Here is a 24315-nt window from a genome sequence, read left to right on the forward strand (position 1 = left end):
ATTGGAATTAATCCTATGATCTGTTGTTCACTTAACACGGTACCCTGTGGGTTTATTGACCGCGTTAAGTGGGGTACTACGTGTATATATATATATATATATATATATATATATATATATATATATATATATATATATATATATATATATATATATATATATATATATATATATTATATATATATATATATACCCCATGGTCCTCAATTACCTCCCCCAGATGTGAGGGCATGGAGTCCACTAAATGAGTGCATATGTCACTTCCTCTGGTGGCAGTATTCACCAGGACCACCACCCACTCATATTGTCTTGGCTGGGCCATTAGAGTGGGTGGAGTCTGTGAAAGTTCCAACTACATAACTAGTATCTTATTGGGGAATGGGGGTTGGGGGCTTGAGACTTCTTCAGTCGCCTGACTTTTCAGTGGCCTGATTTCATCGCCTATCCAGTTCCTTGATTATTGTTTTTAATTATACAGTTCACTTCCAAAGTTAGTTACTATAACCCTCCTTTGTGTGTGTGTGTGAGTAGAGTATGCATTATGTGTGTGCATGCCCATGCATACATGCATGTATGTATGTATGTATACATTCTTTGGTTACCTCAACAACTGAGTGACACACGAAAAAAAATATGCAGAAATATAAGTTTTTTTAAGACTATGTGGAGTTTAACAACAATGCGTTACTTACCACTAAATGTTGCTTAATTGTGAATATGACCCCAGGAAAAATAACTGCGGCTGGGTTAATGAAAAGAACCATATTTTGGGTGTGTACAATGAAAGACAAAAGTCGTTTCGTGAAATTTGGTGAAAACATATGCCGAAGGGTTAAACTTTTGTTGCACTCTGCCTTGTGGTAGGGGGCTCTCGTATGTTTCACAAGTTATATTTAATCTTCGGACAAAACTGCGACACGACTTTTATCTTTGATTGTACATATATATATATACTGTACTCTATGTGCTGTACCAAGGTATACTGCATGATATTACCTGACCATAAGTTGGTTGTATGTATGTATGTATGCATTACCATCATACATGTATAGGTGGTGGCTGAGTGGATCCCTTGCCTTTCTTCTGTCCTAAGGGTCTCAGGTTCTTGCCTTGGGCACCCCCAGTTAGCCAACCCAGATGCGAATTAGTACCTGACTTAGTTTATATTTGGAAAAAGAAACTGTATGAGTAACTTATGATTGAAATAAAGGTAGAAGGGGAAATATATGTAAATTTCCATATCTTTATTTTGAACATACTTTCAGGTAACTGAACTCTGTCAAAATTTAAGATGGTTTTCAGTGGCCTGGTGTCCTTGGGTGAAGGACCCTCCACTCATTGCACTTTTCAAGAAAAACTCACGGCTGATTCACGTTGACCTGTGTGGCTGTGAGGGTCTTAATGGCTTATCACTACAGGTAAGATGACAAAGTCAGCTTTGCCATTACTGTTCCTGCTCTGAGGTAAGTTATCTTATGGTTCTCTGTGGTTATGATGGTATTGTTGGTTCACTTCTTACAGGTAAAATAACATGCTATTTTTTATTGTTGTTGGTGTAAAAGAATTTCCAGTAACTCTCTGGTTTCTCCTGATCATATAGAGATCCATCGAATAGTGGTCAACACCTTTTTACAGTACAGGCAACCCCCGTGTTACGGAACCCCTGGTTGCAGAATTTTGCTCTTACGGAATTCGTAAATTATGACCAGTAATTTCGCGATACAGCCAGTAAATCCGCCTTTATGGAAATTGGGGTAAATTTTAACAATTAAAAAAAAATCACTATAAAATTTAATTTTTTTGTTAAAAATTATAATTTGTTTGGTGTGGTTTTCTTGGTGTTTGCTACCGCGAAGCGTGGCGGCGCCACGCGGAGTCACTCTATTGTTTACATCCAGTGTGCACGCATGTTTTTCGCCCCAGCAGTTGGATTTAACTTTTACAAACATACAGTAAGTACAGTACAGTGCATTTCCCTTATTCAAGATGACTGGAAAGAGGCCATCAAGTGGAAGTGACCGTAGTAGTGCAAAAAGAAGCCACAGGCATTACATTGGATATTAAACTTGATGTTTAAATAAGGCTTGATGCTGGAGAAAAACTTAGCCAGACTGCAAAAACATTAGGTCTTGTTACTTCAACAGTGGGAACAATCCGTGATAATAAGGACAAAATTAGGTCAAGTGCTCAAGCAGCTACTCCATTAACTGCTCGAACCTTGTATTTTCATAGAAGTGTATTTCTCTTCATATTGCATGTATATCATAAATTATTTGATATACTGTATTGTATGTGTTTATAAATGTTTATTTTTATTCGTAAAAGTGCTTGAATTACTTTTTTGGGGTCGAAAAAAATCCTTAAACGCATCTCCAGTTTTATAATGAAAGTCAATGGGAAAATAGGTTTCGACGGAATTTCGCGATACGGTCAATTTTCCAGGGACACAACCCTTCCGTAATGCGGGGGATGCCTGTACTGTATTGTACTCACCGATGGCCAAAGGTGAAGCGAGCGAGCGGTGGAAGGGAGGGTGGCGGGAATTACTTTGACTAACAGGGTCTTCCTCCCTCCCCTATTACCTGGGGATCATCTTGTGCTTCTTCTTCTGCTGTCTGTTTTCCTCCCTTAGAAAAGCATCCAGTATTAACTGCACCGAAAATTCTCCATGACATTCCAGTACACATTAATGTTATGTTCCCTATTCGGGTCATCTTCAGCCAGCATATCCAGTCTTTCTTCTATACGACTGAATGCTAAAGACATGCATTTAGGTCAAAATTCTGGGAGCTACAACATCATCTTCATCATCACTGCCTTCTTCACAATTCTCAGCCAGCACTTTCAAATCTTTATTAATCAACTCTTCGGTATGGGAAGTAAGCACCTTATCAATATCCTCACTCTTCAACTCTCAAAACATGTCTCACGTGCCAAGCTCAAGATGTCACAGTTAACAGTTGGGACAACATCCTTGCATCTCTGAAAGCCAGGAGCAGTCCTTTCATCTTGGACAATGTATATCCTTCAGGCATATGCTTCCAAAAATGCCTGGTCTCATCAACATTAAACTCTGGGATGGAGTTTTCTGCAGATACAGTATCAGCACTGGCTGCCTCACCAGTCACTTTGATATTATAAAAACTTTACCATTGCTTAAAATATTGAAATCAACTTCAGCTGGCACTAAACTCTTCCTCTTTAGAGATTTCACCTTCCTTGGCCTTTAAGTCATCAAACAAAGACTTACGTTGCAAAACAATCAAACTCACAGGGGCATCGTGTTGATTTTGGTCTTCAGTCCACATTGCGAACATATTTTCCATTTTCTCCATCACTCCACTATGAGTGTGACTTCCCTTATAGCACTCATAAACGAAGCACTTCTGACACTGATCTTAATTTTGTCAGCACTATCACGAATAGCATGCAACATGGTAATGGGTAATCCCAACGCTACCCCTATATTAACAGCACGCTCACTGGCTTCAGAGCGATGTAAACATTGTCTTCACTGCCAGACTAATGCTTCTCTGTTTCATTTTGCAATCAGCACTTGGGCAAAGTAGAGCAACAACGTAAACAAGGTGAATACAAAGTACACTACACAGAACAGTGACGTTGTACAGCATCACTAGGCAGGCGAGGGAAAGTGCTGTGTGGAGCAAATAGTACCATCTGACTGACAACATAATAACAATTTTACACAACGTTTTGTGGAGCCATGGTATAAAAATAGTATCGATGTAATAACAGAGCAATGTTAACTGGGACAATGGTAGGTGAGGACTTACTGTATTGGGTATTTGAATGATGTTTTACCAGATATCAATAGTAAGGAATTATCTAATTTATCACAGATAATGCTAACTTCACGTAACATAGCATTAGGGTATTTAATCATCAGGTGAAATAAACTAGTGTCTAATCCTCAGGTGATACATGTTATTTCATGTACAGTTTTTGAACCTAGAAAACAAATACAGTTGGTGCGAGTATCTATAAGCTGGTATTATGTGTTACAGGTTCTGGTGGTAAACTGCAAGAATTTACAGACTCTGCTGGTGGGGAATTGTGGTAACTGGTTCAGCATGGGGTGTTGGCAGGTCATTACCCAGCACCAGGTGAGCCATTCCCTGTTATTCCTCCCATCATGGTACAGTTGTACCCCACTTAACGCGGTCAATAGAACCCAGAGGGTCCCGCGTTAAGTGAACAACAGAACATATGGGATTAATTCCAATAAAAACCAGCCCAACCCCCAAACTCCACTTTTTGAAGACACATAACTATGTTGTAGTAAAAATAACATCTTAATTTTATGATGGTACATGCACACAATTAATACTTAAGAGAAATAGAGAAATACAGTCGCCAAGTTAATGTCCATTCAAATAATGGACTCAACTCCCTCCCCCTCTTCTCACACTACACTGCTGGCTCTTCCCTCTCTGAGAAATTTTTAGGGGAAAACCACTAAATTTTAATAAATAATACCTCAAACTAAAGTTAGGATAATACAATTGACATTGCTGGATTCCTTGTAAGACCAGGAATATTTTGAATATAAATGTCATATATTTTGCACAAAAGATAACATATTTACTCAGAGAAAACATTTTATCTAAAATTTGTATGTCTAATGCAAAATATATGATGTTTATATTCAAAATGATCACCAAATTATAAGAATTCCAGCAATGTAAATTATATTCTGGCCGGGTAATTTGTATGAATTTTATGAGCTAAAACAAATATCTTCAGTTAATAAAAAAAAAATATTCTTCACGACACTATCTGTCAATCAAAGTACCCCACCTTGCCTCCCCCCTCTTCCAACCGCGTGGTCAGTCCCAACCCTCCCCCCCACCCCCCACCAAGAGAAAGAGTGGGTGAAAAAAATAAATTTTAACATTTTGTATTAAATAATACCTCAGATTAAAGTTAGGATAATATAATTGACATTGCTGGATTCCTTGTAAGACCAGGAATATTTTGAATATAAATGTCATATATTTTGCACAAAAGATAACATATTTACTCAGAAAACATTTTATCTAAAATTTGTATGTCTAATGCAAAATATATGATGTTTATATTCAAAATGATCATCAAATTATAAGAATTCCAGCAATGTAAATTATATTCTGACCGGGTAATTTGTATGAATTTTATGAGCTAAAACAAATATCTTCAGTTAATAAAAAAAAAAAATATTCTTCACAGGGTAACAGATGGTCGGTCGGTCCCTCCCTCCCCCCACCCCCCACCAACCGTCCCAAGGAGATGTGTGGGAAAACCAGAATATTTAACATTTTGTAATAAATAATACCTCAAACTAAAGTTAGGATAATATAATTGACATTGCTGGATTCCTTGTAAGACCAGGAATATTTTGAATATAAATGTCATATATTTTGCACAAAAGATAACATATTTACTCAGAGAAAAAATTTTATCTAAAATTTGTATGTCTAATGCAAAATATATGATGTTTATATTCAAAATGATCACCAAATTATAAGAATTCCAGCAATGTAAATTATATTCTGGCCGGGTAATTTGTATGAATTTTATGAGCTAAAACAGGCAGTCAGGCAGGGTGGTGGGTGGCGGGTGGGGCAAATCTAAAAATAGCGTCTCCAGCCGGACACTCATCGCGTATATGTGGAAAAAATCCGTGTTAAGTGAAAGTTCAGCTCTGGCGAGGCACCGCATATATGAAAAAACGCGTTAAGTGAAACCGCGTTAGGCGGGGTAATACTGTACTTTTTATTTATCATTTCACCAATTACCATCTTCCTAGCCATTTGGGCAATTGGTCAGTTCTTTGTTACAGTACTTTGTTAGAGCGATGACTATCCACTATTAGTGTAGGAGGGAACCTGAGTACCTGGAGCAATCTTGCAATGTTTGGTAGTATCACACTGGATAACACCCTTTTTCCTCTGTTCCGGGCCAGGACTCAAACCCAGTGAGAAATACACATGTTTCATCTACTTTTGTGTCTGTTTAGTATTATCCTGTACACCCCTGATTAACATGTCATTATCTTGCTACACACTGTAATAAATGGTTAAAATCAGAACAGGACTTTATGGACACTGCATTTTCACTCGTAATTTCAAGTGGATACAGTATATGTAATTTTTTTTTTTACTCAGTTACGTACATACACAATCCTGCATACAGAAAGTGCAAATATGAATAATTATCATAAGGTACATATAAAGTTTCAAATATCTACAGGCTTCCATTGTGAAAGTGTGTGTGGAGGTCAGAGGGTCCGTGGCCCGCCACTGTTGCTAAGGGGAGCACGAGGGGTGACTGTGAAGCAGTTTGAACACTAACTTATATCATTTTTGCTCTCTTTATGCTTTCATTAATGCTATTTATATGCTTTTGTTACTGATGTTTATATGCCTCCAATTTTAATGTTACCGTGTACAGTTAAAGCTACTTTTAGGGGTAAATCTAGTGATCAGAACAGTCTTCACAGGCATTTTGTACAATTTAGGCCTGGCACTCCAAATTCTAGAATAAAAGACCCTATCCAGCAATCTCCAGGTCCCAAGCATGCCAAATAAATGGTCCCATACCTGTATAGAAATTTCATAAACATAATGTGTACCATGTATGTTCAATGATTACCTATGGAAGGGTCACGTTTGGCTTATGGATAGCCTCCAGGAATATAACCCATCGGTAACCCGAGGAGTGTTTGCACGATATAACATGGAAAGAACTCGAGTCTTTCTTTTATAACAGATGTTGTCTACTGTAGTGTTCCTCTTCCACAACAAGGCTGTAAGACCTTAATGGTTTATCCCTGTCACTCCACATAATCCAGCAACACCCATACATGAAACATCTGTCCTCAATATACGGAAGTTGTTGTAAACTCACAGTCCCTCTAGTTGCTGAAGCCGATAACAATTCTTTCATATTTAAATGAATTTGCTTATTTCACCTTGAGACTAACCACCCTAATGCTAACCCAACCTATCCTAACCTCCAGGTATCAAGGGTGTTTAATCATGAGGTGAAATAAGCTGGGGTAGTGAATCTTCAGGTAACCCATAAAGTGAATTACACCATGGGATAATAAAACAAACTAAACAAACTAAATTGGAAAACACACGTCAGTACAATTGTCAAATCCTCCAGTTTTCGTCTCCACCTCCTCTGCCGACTCATAAGAACATAAGAAAATAAGGAGTCTGCAATAGGCCGGTTGGCCTGTGCATGGCCTGAGCTCCTCAGTGCATACTCAGTATTCATACTTCCTAAGCTTACCTATGCCTCCCCTGCCTGGTCTTCCTCCCTAAATGCCACACAAAGGAAACACCTAGAAAAAGTGCAGAAGAGGTGCCTGCAAGATTATTTTCTCCCCCTCCTACTCTACATATCAAGAAGTGCTCAACACACTGTCCCTCTTGGCTCTCTCTGATCATCACCACAACCTCAACTGCAAATTTGGTGAGAAGCTTTGCACCATCCTTGACAGTGGCTCCTACTTCACTCGAGATCCCTCGTCCGCGAATTGCTATTCGACACCACAATCTGCATCCAACCCATATGAGCATGTACTGATCGTTATAAGAACAGCCCAGTCCCAACCGTTGTAAAAATTATCAACAAACTCGTAATCAGCCAGTGTTCACTCCCTGCCAAGCTTACCTCTTTGTACTGTTACTACAGGTGCTCCTCTACTTAAGAACATTCAACTTACAAACTTTCAGAAATACAAACATCATCACTGAGGGGGGTTGCCGGCCAGAACAGGTGTTTAATGTGGATGAGACTGGATTATTTTGAAGAAAATTCCAGATAGAACAAACATTACCTAAGAGGAGAAGAGTGAGCCAGGTTTTAAGGCTGTATTAAAGGGTATAGCTGTACTAAATGTTCATAATCTTTTCATTTTTTACAATATGTTTAGCATCTACAAGAGTAAAACTGGACTTACAAACAAGCCTCAGGAACGTAACTCATTCATAAGTAGAGGAGCACCTGTATATTAAAATGCCCTGTAGTATGACCTTCTCCCCGCCTTGTTACTATATATAATATTTGTATTACTTATGTTACCTGTATATTATTTGTCAATCAAGTAACCCATTCCCCAATTATGTAACTGTATATTTTCAGCCTTCTGGCTGCCAGCTTTTTCAATAAACTGTTAATTATTAAAGTACCTGGATAGTACTGTACCCCTGTACATAAATTTCACTAAATACAGAATGCACATCCACTTATGACAAAAAAGTTTGTATCACATTGCAGTTGTGCAATGTTTGAGACATCTTTACTTCAGATAGTCATTTTAAGTTGGACATCACTTCTTGTCAATTGAATCACATGTCCATAAAATATATAATACGAATGTATTTTTACCTCGACAGTTTTCATATATTGGCCATTATTTCCAGTCACAACTAAGGCACATCAACACAGCCAGTTGCTGGGATATAAATGACAGAACACTGGGGGAGTTTTTCCACAAGTGTAATAAGCTTAGAGTCATTGAGTTGAACAAAATGGAGCTGATAACAGACACCATCCTTCACTACCTGGCCACCAACTGTCCCCACCTGGAGCACCTCAATGTGGCCAGTTGCTGGTACATCACAGATAAGGGACTCAAGAAGGTAATGCCTCCCTGCATTTTTTTCCTTGTTCACTCAGCTTTAATTTTTCAATTTTACAAGCTCTCTCTCGGTGTTGCAGGATGGCCAGATTCACAAGCAAAACACATTCCCTTCAATTGTTTATTTGTACTCTGACAGCTATGATGATGATGATGACTGTTGGGACATTGTAAAATAACCTAATGTACGGTATCTTATGAAACTACTTTTAAGTATTGTACATACTGCCAAGTACTATTGACTCCATAGTATGACCCCAAATGACTAAGTTCCAATCCAATGGTCCCCACACTTTTCAGCTTCAAGACCAGTGGAGAGTAATTGTAAATATTTTGTATTTACATTACACATAGTCCATATACAGTAGACCTGACATTACATCAGAAGGTCAGTACAGTACATGTAATATGAGACCACTAATCCCCCAACCCAAACCCACTTCCACTGCAAATGAGAGAAGAGCTTAATATACAATGGGTGACCTGACATTGCATCAAATCAAGTCAGTAACATGACACCCACTAATCCCCAACCCCACCTCCATCACAAGTGTTATAACATAAAAAGTGAAATTACAGTTACGTATTGCATTCAGTAGAATAGACAGTGTACAGTATGCCAACTGTAGTTTCAAGACGACAGCATCTGCTGGCGAGTACAGTATATACAGTACAGTACAGTAGTATACCAAATGATATTTTGTTCATTTACAATATATTGTACATGTACAGAGATGTTTACATAAATAAATACAGCTCCATGCGAGATGCATAGTTTAGACTCATGAAAACTTTCCTGAGTGCAGGGTGGAAAATTCCACTGTGGCTGTGACACACAGCTTCATTCATGCCTCACATGTTTGTATCATAGATTTTTTTGAAATATATTTATTTAACCAAACTTTTAGATAAACTATTCAGGATTATTTGGGTAAAAATAAAGGGTGTTTCCAACTAAACGAGAATAATTTTATTGACTCCAGTATCAACATTTTTTACTTTTTTTTTTTTAAGAATCGAGTCCATCATTATATCATGCTGAAATATTTTGTTTAAAGATCTTTTATTGGAACTGTCTTGTAGATAATTTATTGAGGATCTTTATGGTACCAAATTCATTTCTCTAACACTATTAGAACAGATGCTGTGAGTGAAAGTTTATACACTTCTTTGCTAGCCATAAATATTTTTGCTTGTGCCCGTGGTCTGAATGCAATGGGAGAGTGTTTGTCCATGGGAGATGAGATGATGATGAGATGCATAGTTTAGACTCGGAAACTTTCCCCAACGCCCAGAAACATTCTGGGTTGTGCAAAAATGTCTGTCTGTCTGTCCAAGATGCATAGTTTAGACTATTGGAACTTTTCCCAGTATTCCTGTATCTGGAAAAATTTCAGGGATGTGAGATTTTTTTCCAAGTTTGAGAGAGTTGTTTCATTACCCCTAAATCTCTCATCTCTGGAAGAGCTCTGCACCAATTGTTCTGGCTTACGGGATATCACGTTGCTTTTTTCCCAAGTTTTTATTTAGAGTGAACATGACAAAGAAACTGCATTAAAACATGGCATCATTATACTAATTAAACCTAACTTCATACTCTGATCACATAAAACACTGGACAAAGTTGAAAAGTCACTTAATAATCTTACCAATAATGCTAAGGCTTTACTTTAAAAGATTATGGGAAAGTACAATACAAGTACAGTACAGTATGATGGTACACCATGTTAAACACACTTAGTCATCTGGACGGTGCCCCCACCCCAAGACCTGCACTCAAGGGCCATGGCCCCCTGCTGCCCCACCCTTGTTTACACGTGACAGAAGGTATTATACAATCTTAGTTCTGAGATTTTTATGTCCCCATCTTAGATTATGGGGGGAAGTGTATGAGGCACTTAGGGTGAGTATTAGACAAGTGAAATAAGAATAACTTTTGAATTGATAAAGATTTTTTTTTTAAGTTTTACCTTATAACCATTAAGTTATAAAGGTATTAAGGAAAAATAAACAACTTAAAAAGCAAAATAATATTCCTTTATTAGCTCAAGAGTTATACTTATTTCAAGATTGTTCAACATTACTTGCATTTTCTTGTATATATATATATATATATATATATATATATATATATATATATATATATATATATATATATATATATATATATATATATATATATATATATATATATATATATATATATATATATATATATATATATATATATACAGTAAACCCACATAGGTTATGAACTCAATCCGTTCCAGAAGGTCGTTCGTTAACCGAAAAGTTCGTTAACCGAAACCATTGTTTCAATGGGTTTTTGGGTAATTGGTACCAGCTCACCGAAAATTTCCTAAATTCAACAAAAATGGGAGAAAAGTTCACTTACTTTGAGGTGTGTTTGTGGAAGGCTCCTGGATGATGATGGGATTTAGAATGGGGGTGGAGGAGAAGGAAGAAGAGAAGGCATTGGGGTGGAAGAGAAGCCACCCCTTGGCGCCATTTCACCCATAAAATTTTAGCTCTCTTGGTGTAATTCAAGATTATTTTCTTTAAATCAACACTGCACTGAATTATATATTGTCAAAATGTAAAATATATTTCAAAATGACCAATAATTTGCTTGGAAACACAGAAAAAAGTGTTTAGTTGAAGAGAGTCTCAAGCAAGATGTTACCTCCAGTGAAAACAGAGAGACTAACACCTGTTTGCTGTGTTAAGAGGCTGGATGCCGCGCATTAAACTAGTCACTTTACCTTCAATTATGTTCAATAATCGTTAAAATGACTAAAAAATTGAATATTAAACTTTTAAAATTATTGAATAGTATAAACTTCTTGATATTTACTAAAATAGTAAGGAATTTAAGCCCTAGAACCGATTAATGTATTGGCGGACTAATACTAAAGCTGGTTGCCCGGTCAGTGCAAGCGAAAACATGTTGGTCGGTTAAGTGAAAGTCGTTAACGAATTTTTGTTCGTTAACTTGAATTTTTTGTTAGTTAACCGGGTGAAGATCCTTATGAAGCAGTTGCGTTAACGAAATTTACGTTAACGGCGTTAAATTAGCGAGGGTCACTGTATATATATATATATACAGTGACCCTATAACATATCTTGAGTTTATAATACACGGATTTGCAAATACGCGGATTGCCCCGCCGGAGGAATATTCTGTACATTGAAGTAATTGAAGTACTGTACATTCAAATCGCGCGCCATTCAACTCGCGCGCGGCACCGAACACGGGACACCGCCCACTCCCGCAACCTCACACACACACACGCATAGCTCTCCCTCACTCAGTCAGTCTCGCTGTAACCACGCTTGTGTTGACATCAGCATTGTAGTTGCAAAAATATTACATTTCCGTGAATGTATTATATCAAGCACAGTATGAATAGAATATCACTAATATAAGAGTATTTTAACCGAAAACTACTAAAAAAACGAGTAACATATCTTGAACATCGGAAGGTTAGGTAAAGTCTTTTGTTTTCATGTAGTTTATCCTTATTTACATTTAAATGCATTACGTTTCAGCAAAACTACTACAGTCGACCCTCGTTAAAACGGACTAATAGGGGGGGAAGGGTGTCTGTTTTAGCCGATTGTCCGAATTAACCGATTTAGGGGTTAATATTGCATTATACAGCTATGTGTATGTTTATTTGAATGCCCCGTCATAGGAGTCCGTGTTCTCTCATTTCAGCACTCCTGTTATATCTTAGTAGTGACACAGAATTTGATATTGCAACTGGGGTTGCAATTGTTGAGGCAACTTAGGTATGTCTGATTACAGTTGGAATATTCAAGATCCATTGTGAGTGATGTTTAAAGCTTCAACTGTCTTTATGGTTGGTAAAACTTGTCAAGTCTGTCAGTCTGAATGGCATGTGTGAGGCCTTGTGTTTGTACAACCGCTAAATATATAAATATACAGGGTATAATGTTATGATAATTATCAGAACACATAGGCATAACGAGGTTTATTACAAAGTGATGAAAAGGATACTGTATAGTGGCTAGTCCACAAAACATGTAGCCATGTCTCTTTATTTGAGTGCCCCGTCATAGGAGTCCGTTTTCTCTCACTTCAGCACTCCTGAGTCGTCCGTTTTCTCTTAATCTTAGAGTGCACCAGGGACTTTGTTATTTCTTAGTAGTGACACAGAATTTGAAATTGCATCCCCAATTGCAACTGGGACAATCCCAGAACCAGAAATTTGATATGGACAGTTCAGATTTCGTCCGATTTATCTGAAATCCGGATTAAAGGGGTCTGAATTAACGAGGGTCGACTGTATTTATTTCTGAGAATATGGAAATGTAATATTTTGCTGAAATGACGTACGTATTACAGTGGAAAGTGACGAAAGCAATGACTTGCTTTCTTTCGTTCAAAAGATGTTACCGTAATCGCTTTTCGAATGGTTTTCAGTTAAAAAACTGTTGTATTACAATAATATTCTATCCTAATTCACTTGTGATGCAACAGTTTTTTAACTGAAAACCATTCGAAAAGCGATTACAGTAACATCTTTGAATGAAAGAAAGCGAAAGTCATTGTTTTCATCACGATTTTATCCCACTTTCCACTAATACGTACGTCATTTCAGCAAAAATATTACATTTCCGTGAATGTAGTATATCAAGCACAGTATGAATATAATATCATTGTAATATAACAGTATTTTAACCGAAAACTATTAAAAAAACGAGTAACATCTCTTGAACATTGGAAGGTTAGGTAAAGTCTTTTGTTTTCGTCATGTATTTTATCCTATTTTACATTGAAATACATCACGTTTCAGCAAAACTACTATTTATTTCTGAGAATATATTCATTCAGGCACAGTTTAGGTAAAATATACATGTGCTGTAACATTTTTTTAATTGAAAACGATTCGAAAACACATACCCTCTAGCCCTGTTCAAGGAGAAGACTGGGAGGAGCTGTTTGGTGCTTAAGACGATGACAAGGAAAATGATTTTGATGGGTTTTAATGAAAATATTCAGAAAGACCCTGGCACTGTCAAGGAAAGTGGCTGCTGAAGGCTTCCAGGACATGGCAGAGGACGAGATTAGGGAGCTAATTGAAGAGCACGACACTGAGCTGACCGAGGAGGATCTACAGGAGTTAGTAGACTCAGGCAAGGAAGAGGAAGCGAAAGGGAAAGAGGATGAGGAAGAGCACCAAGAAATAACGTTGGAGAAGTTGACCAGGAATATTGAGGCACTGAAAAACCTGGCCTATAGTATGGACCCCTCCATGGTGCGTGCCCTGAAATTCATGCGAGGGATGGATGATGTTTTCACTCCATACAAAAACATCATGGAAGAAATGAAAGAAAGAGACGACAACTCCCCATTACCATGTTCTTTGATCACCGAAGGAGAGATTTAACACCATCAATCACTGGCGGCAGTGAGGAAGCAGCTGAATCCACCGTCGCCCCCACTTCACCACCCGTTATGGAATTGAGTGACGATGAGCCCAATGACCCCCGTCCTGTCGCCGAGGATAGGTACTATACAGTAAAGTGAAATTTTTATCTCTCTTTTTTTAATAGCTTTTCTTGCCATGTTTATTGTTTGTAAAAATGCACAGCACAGTACAGTTCAGTACTGTACATAGGAAGTGGAGGTGCAGTTATTCACAAAACATTTGTGTTCGTTGTTGGCAGTAGTGACGGTGAGGAGGTGGAGGAGGCAGAGGGGGTGGAGGAGGCAAAGGAGGTGGAGGAGGTATAGGAGGGAGCGAGTTGGAAGGAGTGGTGACCTTGGACGCGGGAGCAGGGACGAGTGGAGATGCCAGCCAGTACATTACGGGCGTATTAATTGTTTTTATAGCTATTTTTGCATTTTAATATTAAATATTGTACATTATGTTTCAACAAAACTACCATTTATTTCTGAGAATATGGAAATGTAATATTTTGTTGGTGTCTTGAATATTTTTGCATTTTTATATTGAAATTATTGATCATTCTGAAATTTAGTTAACATATTGATAATATATAGCGCAGTGCAGTGTTGATTTAAATAAAATAATCTTGAATTACTCCTAGTGAACTTAAAATTTTATTGGTGAAATGGCTGCATCAAGCATGGGTCCCCTGAAAGGTGATTTCTCCTCCATCCCCACTTCCTTCTCTTCTCCCTTCTCCTCCACCCCCACTTCTAATTCCCTTCATCATCATCAACCAGGAGCCTTCTACATGCACACCTCAAAGTAAGAGTACTTTACTGCATTTATTTTTTGTTTGTATGTAATTTTCGGTGAGCTGGAACCAATTACCCAAAAATCCATTGAAACAATGGTTTCGGTTAACAAGCAACCTTCTGGAACGAATTGTGCTCGTTAACTGAGGGACCACTGTATATATTAAGGGGGCTCCTGGTTACGAACGGGTTCAGTTCCTGAGGACGTTCCTATGTCGAAAATGTATGTAAGTCGAAACACATGCTATGTGCATACTGTAGTACTTACAGAACAATGTTTAAAATCCCACTATATCAAAGCCTAAGTCCTTATATACAGGTACATCTAAAATTTAAGAGAAAAGAAGAAATAGAATGACAAAATACAGTAAATGAAAGTAAAAATAATAGTTATCAGGTAAATAAAATACTGTAAATTTAAAGTTTAACCCCATTCATAAGTCGGGGACCCCCTGTATACTGAACACAGAACACAGAATAATGGGTACATTACCTTCAGTGATACGTTTTCATTGTAAGGACACTTGGTTCACTAACCTCTTGTCAACAGGTGGTGGAGTACTGTAAAGTGCTGCGGATCCTGGACGTACGGTTCTGCCCACGTCTGACCGAGCAGTACCTGTACAGCCTGTACTTGAGGGGCATCAACGTCAAATCAGATTACTCTCTCGCCCGCATGGTTAAGAGGAGGAAGCACGTCAACAATTTGGGGATTAATGTACAAATCTAGTCATAAGAGATCCTTGGACAAGTTTTCAGATTCAAGTTGAACCTTATTCCCTAATTCATGAGGGTGTATATGACAAAACAATACGTCTCTCCTGTGGGATAAAATTCTCCCATCATATCATACACCTCAACAGTATTGTAACATATAGTTTACTTCATTGAGTTTATTAATCTATCAATACAGTGTACTGTAATTTAACCCTTTAGTAGGCAGTGTATCCCTTGGGTATTTTATTATGGCTGGCACCTGACAATTTTATTTATCTGAGAGAAACCCATCCCTAAAAGGTTAATGTTTCATCCTACCTTAGAGGTAATTCATTGAGTTTATACACCACCCATTTTGAAAAGATTAATATTAATTCATAGAGTTTATTCATCTCGGTATTTTAGACTATTCATGCTCTGTTACAGACCTTATTCATCATCCACTATTATAAAGATTCAGACTGCCTCATAGTTTGTTAATAAACATTCTTCATCATGTATACCTCATCCATTATTGTAAAGCTTCATCTGCATCATAAACATCTCCCAAGCCTTACAATTACAGCTGGATCACGTTCCCAGATAATCATCACTAGGTCATAAGCTCACCTCACAAGCCACGCCAATACAAGGAGCTCACATCGACGGTAATTCTCACTGGCTAACTGCATCATCTCACAAGGCACATCACTATAGCTGCCTCATCTCATCAAGTACACTACTGTAATTACCATAAGATAATTAGATTTCACAGTCGACCTCTGTAATGTTATGTCAGATCTAGTATAATGAGGGCTTTCATTACGGTCTACTGAACTACGTACGGTACTGTATTTGACTGTATTTTGTCCTGTGTGCTGCAGGTTTTTTAAATTTTGCAGAAGTTCATTAAAAGTGAAGAACAGTGTGATATGTAAAAGAAGTGGATTTATGGTTAGATATCCATAAAATGTATTAAAACATATTTTAGATTTCTATATTTTTAGAAGTGGGAGGATATTAGTGATATGAGAGTTACCGGGTATATATCTTTATGTATATGTGAGTGTGAATTTTTTTCATTAAATTCTTTTCTCCAGTTTTTCAAGTAGGATTGTTAGCTTCAACTGAAAACACACACACACACCACTCCCTCTTCATTCACTGCAAGACCTCACTTCATGCTGTGCTTTCTGGTTATATATGTTTGTCACTACTGTACTTCCCTAATGGTCCTTTCCCTTCACCCCATCCTTCATCTCTAGCCTTCACCCCCACTTTTCACCCTATCTTTTTCTTGGTCTTCCCGTCCTCCCTTAGCTAATCTTTCCACTGCCATTCTCTCAGAATGTCCGCACCACCTCACTACACACTGGTCTGTTTTCTGCCCAATACTTGCTTTACTACCACAGGTCCTAGCTTATGTATTATTTATCCACTGATTATTATTAACCCAACTTGTTGCTCTGATGCTCATCATTTGTAGCTTGTAATATGTTCTTACTCTCAGAGTCCATACTTCACACTCCATATATACAGCACAGTAGTACAGTAATGGTGGCTCAAGGGTTAACTTTTATATTAGGTAATTCATCATTAGTTAGTCTGTTGTCTTTCTTCCTTTGCCTCTCAATTTTATTTCAAATAATTCATACGAAAGTTGATTTAATTTAAATAAATTCTTTAAGAAATCTTAGCATTTTTCTTTTCAAATTGAAGGTGTTAAGAAAAATGGGAGTGGTGAAAACATAAGTCTAAAATGTCTGTTTTTGTCCAAATGCCTTGTGTCACACCATGCTGGTGGGTCCTAGACCAGGAGATTGAGGTAACACACTGATCATAAAGTAGTGAAGGTTGTCATTACAAACAGGAAGACTTTGCTCAAGTTATGCCACATTTAGTGTGCCCACACCTCCACTTCCAGGTCCTTTGGGCTGTGATCATATTTGGGGATTCTAGTTCCAGACCCCAGTGTTCCATCTCCCTCTCCCATGGTTAGGTGTCTGTTAATTAACGTCTCCATGATTCAGGAGACAGTCTGCACATGCTACAGGCTTGCTCATAAGGTACAATTTCAGGTTCATCAGTAATTTTTACATCAAAGTTTAGAACAAATTTAAGAAACCCTGGTGAGATCCCAGCTGAAATGTAGAAAATATTTTAGTTCCTTTCCACTTGTTTGCAAGGAAAATGTCATAGAAGAAAGGTGTCTTAGAACTCTCTAAACTACAATACAGTGGTCCCTCGGTTAACGAGCGCCTCGGTTAACGAGATTTCGGTTAACGAGTTACCTTCCATAAGATTCTTAATTCAGTTAACGAGCAATCCCTCGATTAATGAGTTTCTTACAAGCCGACCTCAACATGTTTTCGCTTGCATTTGGCGGTCCACCAGCTGTAGTATTAGTCCGCCAATACAGTAATCGGTTCTAGGGCTTATATTCCTTACCATTTTAGTAAATATCAAGAAGTTTATATTATTCAATAATTTTAAAAGTTTAATATTAAATTTTTTAGTCATTTTCACAATTATTGAACATAATTGAAGGAAAGGAAACTACTTTTATGCGTGCCATCCAGCCTGTCAACACACCAAACAGGTGTCAGTCTCCCTGTCTTTTCAGTGGAGGTAACATCTTGCTTGAGACTCTCTTCACCTAAATGCTTTTTTCTGTGTTTGCAAGCAAATTATTGGTCATTTTGAAATTTATTTTACATATTGACAATATATAATGCAGTGCAGTGTTGATTTAAAGAAAATAATCTTGAATTACACCAAGTGAACTAAAATTTTATGGGTGAAATGGTGCCATGGGGTGACTTCTCTTCCACCCCAATGCCTTCTCTTCTCCCTTCTCCTCCACCCCCATTCTAATTCCCATCATCATCATCCAGGAGCCTTCTACATACACACCTCAAAGTAAGTGTACTTTTCTACCTTTTTTGTTGAATTTAGGCAATTTTCGGTGAGCTGGAACCAATTACCCAAAAACCCATTGAAACAATGTTTTCGGTTAACGAGTTTTTTGGTTAACGAGCAACCTTCTAGAACGGCTTGTGCTCATTAACCGAGGGACCACTGTATTGAAAAAAACTTTTTAATTATCAAAGCAATTATGGACCATAAGGACCTACTGTACTGTATGTACCAAAATTCCATAGGAAAACATCTCCAAATATATAATGGAAGTCAATGGGAAAATGGAATTCACGTAATGGAATTTCATGTTACAGTCAACTTTTCAAGGATGCATCCGTTCCATAACCCGGGGGATTACAGTGGGGTATGCTATAACGAATCTAATTGGTTCTAGAACCTCGTTCGTTATAGCATTCGTTTGTTATAGGTAATCCGTCCCAGGCCCCCAAATAAAACCACTTAACACTAAAAAATTTCTGTGGCAAATGTAAAAAATACGGTACTTTATCTTACCTTAGTGTTGTTCAGCATGCAGGACAGGAGGCAGAGGGGGAGGGGGGAGGAGAGAATTATGGAGAAGAGGAGTCATCCTTCCTAGCCCTCTTTGGTGACTGTCTTACAGGCACTTTGTCTGTAGGGTCTTTTGCTACTTTTTTAAAGAAGGAATCCAGGGTTGGCTGCTTCAACCTTGATTTCTGGACCTTCTAAAAGTAGTTCATCACATTGTCATTAAACACACTGATGGCCTTTTCCACAGCACCAACATCAGGATGATAATCCTCGGCAAGCTTAGACAGTTTGCTTCAGCAAATGAACACATCCTTGAGATCTTTGGCTGGAATGATTCGGCTTTCTTCCTTGTCCTCATCCTCCCCTGACTCCTCAGAAGTTAAGCTCCGCTTCAGTGTCTCATTTTCTTCTTTGTGAAGCTCGAGCAGCTCCTCAGTGGACAGCTCCTTACTGTGCTCTTCCACCAACTCCTCAACATCATCCACTTCCAGGCCCATGGAATTGCCCAGAGACACAATTTCATCTACAACAGCCTCTTCCTCTAACTCTCCGAAGCCTTCAGTCTCTTTGAAGCACACATTCAGGCCACAATGGCCTCCAAGCAGCACAAAGACACCTCAGAGTAACCTCTTTCCAGACTGACGCAATTAAAAACACAGCGTCTGCTATATTGAAGTGACTCTTCCAAAATTCCTTCAAGCTAACATCACTGGAAGAAGTGGACGCAAAACATTTTCTAAACAGTGCCTTTGTGTACAGCTTCTTAAAGTTAGAAATTGCCTGTTGATCCATGGGCTGGATGAGAGGTGTGTTGGGTGACAAGAAGTGCACAGTGATGAAGTTGAACTCCTCTGGCAATTCAATCATCAAATTAGGAAGGTGGGTTGGTGCATTGTCCATCACCAACAAAGCTTTCAGTGGAAGATTATTCTCCCTGAGGTATTCCCGAACATTGGGTCCAAACACCTCAATCACCCACTCAGAGAAAAGACTCCGGGTCACCCAAGCCTTTGGGTTTGATCGCCACATAACACCAAGGCGGTTTTTCCTAATGTTTTTGAAAGCTCTGGGGTTTTCTGAATGGTACACAAGTACCTGCAGTGGGCGCTGTCTTACAGCTTTCTTCTCACAACGGCTTCAACCACCACAACTCAAGTACAGCGCCTTTGATCGAGAACTCCTGGCCATATACCTGGCTGTCAAACATTTCCAGCACTTCCTCGAGGCCCGTCAGTTCACCATCTTCACTGATCACAAGCCCCTCGTCCACGCCTTCGCTTCAGCTTCCCAGTCACATACACCTCATGTCCTGCGCCACTTGGCTTACATCTCGGAGTTATCCAGCGACGTCCAACACATTAAAGGCAGCCTCACACTCCAAGAACTCCCTGTTCCTGGCACGAAAATAAAATTGTGGTGCGACGTATCCTGTGGGCAGCCTAGACCGTTCATGCCTCACGTCCACTGCCGCGCTGTTTTCGACCGCATCCATGGTCTCAGCCACCCGGGTGTGCGGGCCTCCCAGCGCCTCCTCACGCAACGTGTCGTCTGGCTCGGCATCAAGTCTGATACTAAGAAATGGGCTGCCCAGTCCCTGGCCTGCCAGTCCTCCAAAATACATCGTCACATACGGGCCCCCTTACAAACCTTCCCTATTCCCAAAGGACGTTTTCAAGTAGTACACCTCGACATCATGGGACCTCTTCCATCATCCTACGGTAGCACCTACATCTTCACCTGCATCGACTGTTTCACCAGGTGGACAGAAGCAATTCCCATGCCCAATGCTACAGCAGAGACTACCGTCCGCGCCTTCATGTCCGGTTGGGTTTCCCGTTTTGGCCCCCCCCCCCGCAACCGTAATCACTGACCGAGGAGCCCAGTTTGAGTCACAACTCTGGCAGCACCTCCTACAGTTCCTCGGCACGTCTAGGCAACGCACTACAGCATACCACCCTCAAGCCAACGGAATGGTAAAGCGGTTTCACCGGCAGCTGAAGGACCCACTCAAGGCACAGCACGACCCTTACAGCTGGACTGATGCGCTTCCCTTAGTGCTCCTCGGCATCCGTGCGTCACACAAGGAGGATATGGACTGTAGCCCAGCAGATCTTACACTAGGCGAGCCCCTTCGCCTACCCGGGGATTTCTCACTCCCTCCTGACCTCCACCAAACCACTCCTGCCGTTCGTCACGACTTACTCCAAAAGCTACGACAAGCAGTTTCTGCATTCAGAGCTACTGCTCCACGCCAGCCTCCTTGGCGCCCTGAACACATCCCTCCTGCACTACTCACAGCCGAGTATGTTTTCGTCAGGCATGATGCTCACCGCAACCCATTACAACGCCCCTACGATGGACCCTTCCAGGTGGTTACCCGTTCAGCAAAGTTCCTGACGATTATCCGGAATGGCAGACATGACACCGTCAGCATAGACCGAGTCAAACCGGCCACCTTACCCGTTGGGCCCCCAGCCCAGCAGCACCACCAACAAACTACGCCTGCAGTTACCACCGGCAGCAACACCACGCCCACGACATTTCTGGGCACCCTCTTTTCACCCTCAGGTACCCCCTGTTCCTGTCCTGAACCCTGTTGCTGTTGTAGAACCTGCTCCTGCCATAGACCCTCCTCCTGTCATAGAACCTGCATCTGTAAAGAACCCTCCTCCTATCATAGACCCTCCTCCCGTAATAGACCCTCCTCCCGTCATAGAACCTGCTCCCGCCATGGACCCTCCTCCTGTCATAGAACCTGCACCTATCATAGACCCTCCTCCCGTAATAGAACCTCCTCCTGCGATGGACCCTCCTCCTGTTATAGAACCTGCACCTGTAATACAGTAGACCCCCCTCCTGTCATAGAACCTGCTCCTGCCATGGACCCTCCTCCTGTCATAGAACCTGCACCTGTAATACAGTAGACCCCCTTCCTGTCATAGAACCTGCTCCTGCCATGGACCCTCCTCCTGACGCAGCCCCTGCAGCAACAGGAGCACAACAACCATTGCTTGTACAACCTCCTCTAATCCCAAACCCTCTTTCTCCCCCTAATTCTCCCACAGGTTTTGTGTCACTTGACGGAGTTATTACACGTAGCGGCCAAGTAGTACGTACACCTGCCCGGTATGTGTGGGATGCAACCCGGACAACATCCAGCCTCCCGCTGCGCGGGGAGGGGGAGTATTGTAGTGGCTCCTATCCCCTACAACTCCCAACTGAGCTCCGGCCGTGCGCCTACCAGCCAATCAGTGTACAGCCAGCTACGCCGAGAGACTAGGTCTATGCAGAGGACGTAGGGGTACGATCGCCGACCTAGTCTCGACCTTCAACCTCCAGTTCAGGATCAGAGCGTTTCACACCTTACGCTTAAGCCGCTGTGATTGGCCCTCTCGCTACGCTCACCCCAGATCCTGATCCTCTTAAATTGTATAAATACGGCCATGCCTGGCCAGGGAGACCATTCTACACTCGGCTACCGGACCAGCAGCACCTCTCACAGCTCCACACCACCCAGCTTCCTCAGAAACCTCCTCGCCCTACAGGACCTCTGAGCAAGTTTCTCCTCACCTAGTCACTCCTGAGCACTGCGCTGTACAACAATATATATACAGAAGGCGCATTGTGAGTTTCTATCCTACCTCATTCCTGAGTGTGAGATATCTACATGTACATATGTTTGTGTGCCCATAACCATAATAAGAGAATTGACAACTGGCCACATACAGTACGCTACAAGACCACTTAGACTTACAACTACTTTTAGTTTACGACACTTATAAACATCGTGACACTTGTAAACACTTCATGACAAACACTTTACTACACAGACGATACTTTACAGACCTCTCGTCAATTTCAGTCACTTCACCGGTTATTTGTTTGTCTATAAACCTTCGTGTAGTACTTCCTTAACAGCCTTGCTGGCACCAAGGTCTATAGAAACTAGGCCGGCACTAAGGCAGAGACAGCACTGCGAATACCTTGGCTTGTTAGAGGCCTCTTTTGAGTGTTGGCATTCTCAGAAATCTGAAACCGAGAAACGAGGCAGTTTCAAGATTGGTGTGAACCGGCTAACCCTCTTCCCAGAGCTATAGTAGTAGTAATAAGTACCCGTCTAGTAGTTGTAGTAGTAGTATCCTGGTGGTCAAGATTATCCCTGTCGAACTGAGTTTGGTGCACTCATTCGTTTCTCCTCACATGTAACTTTAGAGATCTTTGTCTTTATCTGTTCTAATTATGAAGTATAAGGCAATGTTATACAAAAGATTATATGCCAATATTTTTTTTTTCGTATAATGGTTCGCTTTTTAAATTTAAATATTTTATTGACACTAAAAGGTTCGATTTTGGATAATTGTGTAATTCATGTTATATGTATCGAAAACAGAGCTGTTCCTGAACCCTCGAAACAGAGTGGTGTCAGTCAACTGGTGACAAAAAGTATCCAGAATTGTATATATTGTTTATCCCGCTTTATTTGTGTATTAAAAAAATAAATAAATAAATAAAAATAAACTTAAATAAGATAAGTCTATTAAATATAACAAAAATGATAAAACATATTTAAAATTATTTTCTTATTCCGAAAGTCAACGCTTTCGAATACGTGTTTTGTCTCGTGACGAACAACCCAAAGGGCCAGACCACGCTACCAACAGACTCCACGCCTGTCAATTCAATTTCAATTGTTTATTCCTTGATAGAGGAAGCGGGATCCCAGTGCTGTTGTAGTGGATTTCTCCCCTACAAACGCTGTTTGTCGCTGAGTAGCCGACCCCGCGAATTCCCCAGTGTATGCCTCGTGGTCTAGGTCAACCAGCGCCGCCTTACATGACGGAGGTCAACTACTAAGCCACGCCTACCTCCGCTATTTAAGACCTGACCTCTTGGTGACCTACCTCTCTCCTTTTTTAGCTACAGCCGCAGCAAGCCACACCACCTCCGCCGCTGCCTGGCGGCCCTCGCTCCCGCCGGCGAGCATGGCAACCCACAAGCTGTCCTCCTCTGAGCACCCTCACCAACCAGCTCTCTCTACATCACGCTTGTAACCACGCTGCCACTTCTCAGCACCAAGCTGCATTGTACATCCAATACAACATGTATACAGAGAGCACATTGTGAGTTTCCTTTCTCCATCCCATCCTGAGTGTGAACCAAACATCTCGTACCCCACAAATGGTGACCCCCGGAGATTCGCACTCACACAGGATGGAGGAGAAACCAATCACTCTCCCAGTCTTCAAGCAACATGGAAGACTGGCTTATCCACACAGAGGCAGCTCTCATCGGCTCTACAGCTACTGTC

General features: G+C 40.2%; 1 protein-coding gene across 7 annotated transcripts in view; it reads left to right on the plus strand.

The window, feature by feature from the left end:
- LOC121872950 (F-box/LRR-repeat protein 15-like) overlaps positions 1 to 22206 on the plus strand; it is a 35609-nt gene extending 13403 nt beyond the window's left edge. For 3 of the 7 annotated variants that reach the window (XM_042376091.1, XM_042376092.1, XM_042376093.1), the window contains exons 3-6: positions 1266 to 1418; positions 4026 to 4124; positions 8433 to 8651; positions 15433 to 17270. In XM_042376091.1, the coding sequence (XP_042232025.1) occupies positions 1266 to 1418; positions 4026 to 4124; positions 8433 to 8651; positions 15433 to 15612 (651 nt within the window). In that variant the 3' untranslated portion in view covers positions 15613 to 17270. Of the gene's footprint in view, positions 1 to 1265; positions 1419 to 4025; positions 4125 to 8432; positions 8652 to 15432; positions 17271 to 22072 lie in introns of those variants that run through there. The other 4 variants (XR_006090176.1, XM_042376095.1, XM_042376094.1 and 1 more) reach the window with 4 other exon arrangements.
- The last annotated feature ends 2109 nt before the right edge of the window (positions 22207 to 24315 follow it).

Source organism: Homarus americanus, unplaced genomic scaffold, assembly GCF_018991925.1.
Source record: "Homarus americanus isolate GMGI-L3 unplaced genomic scaffold, GMGI_Hamer_2.0 scaffold11022, whole genome shotgun sequence".
Lineage (NCBI taxonomy): Eukaryota > Metazoa > Arthropoda > Malacostraca > Decapoda > Nephropidae > Homarus > Homarus americanus.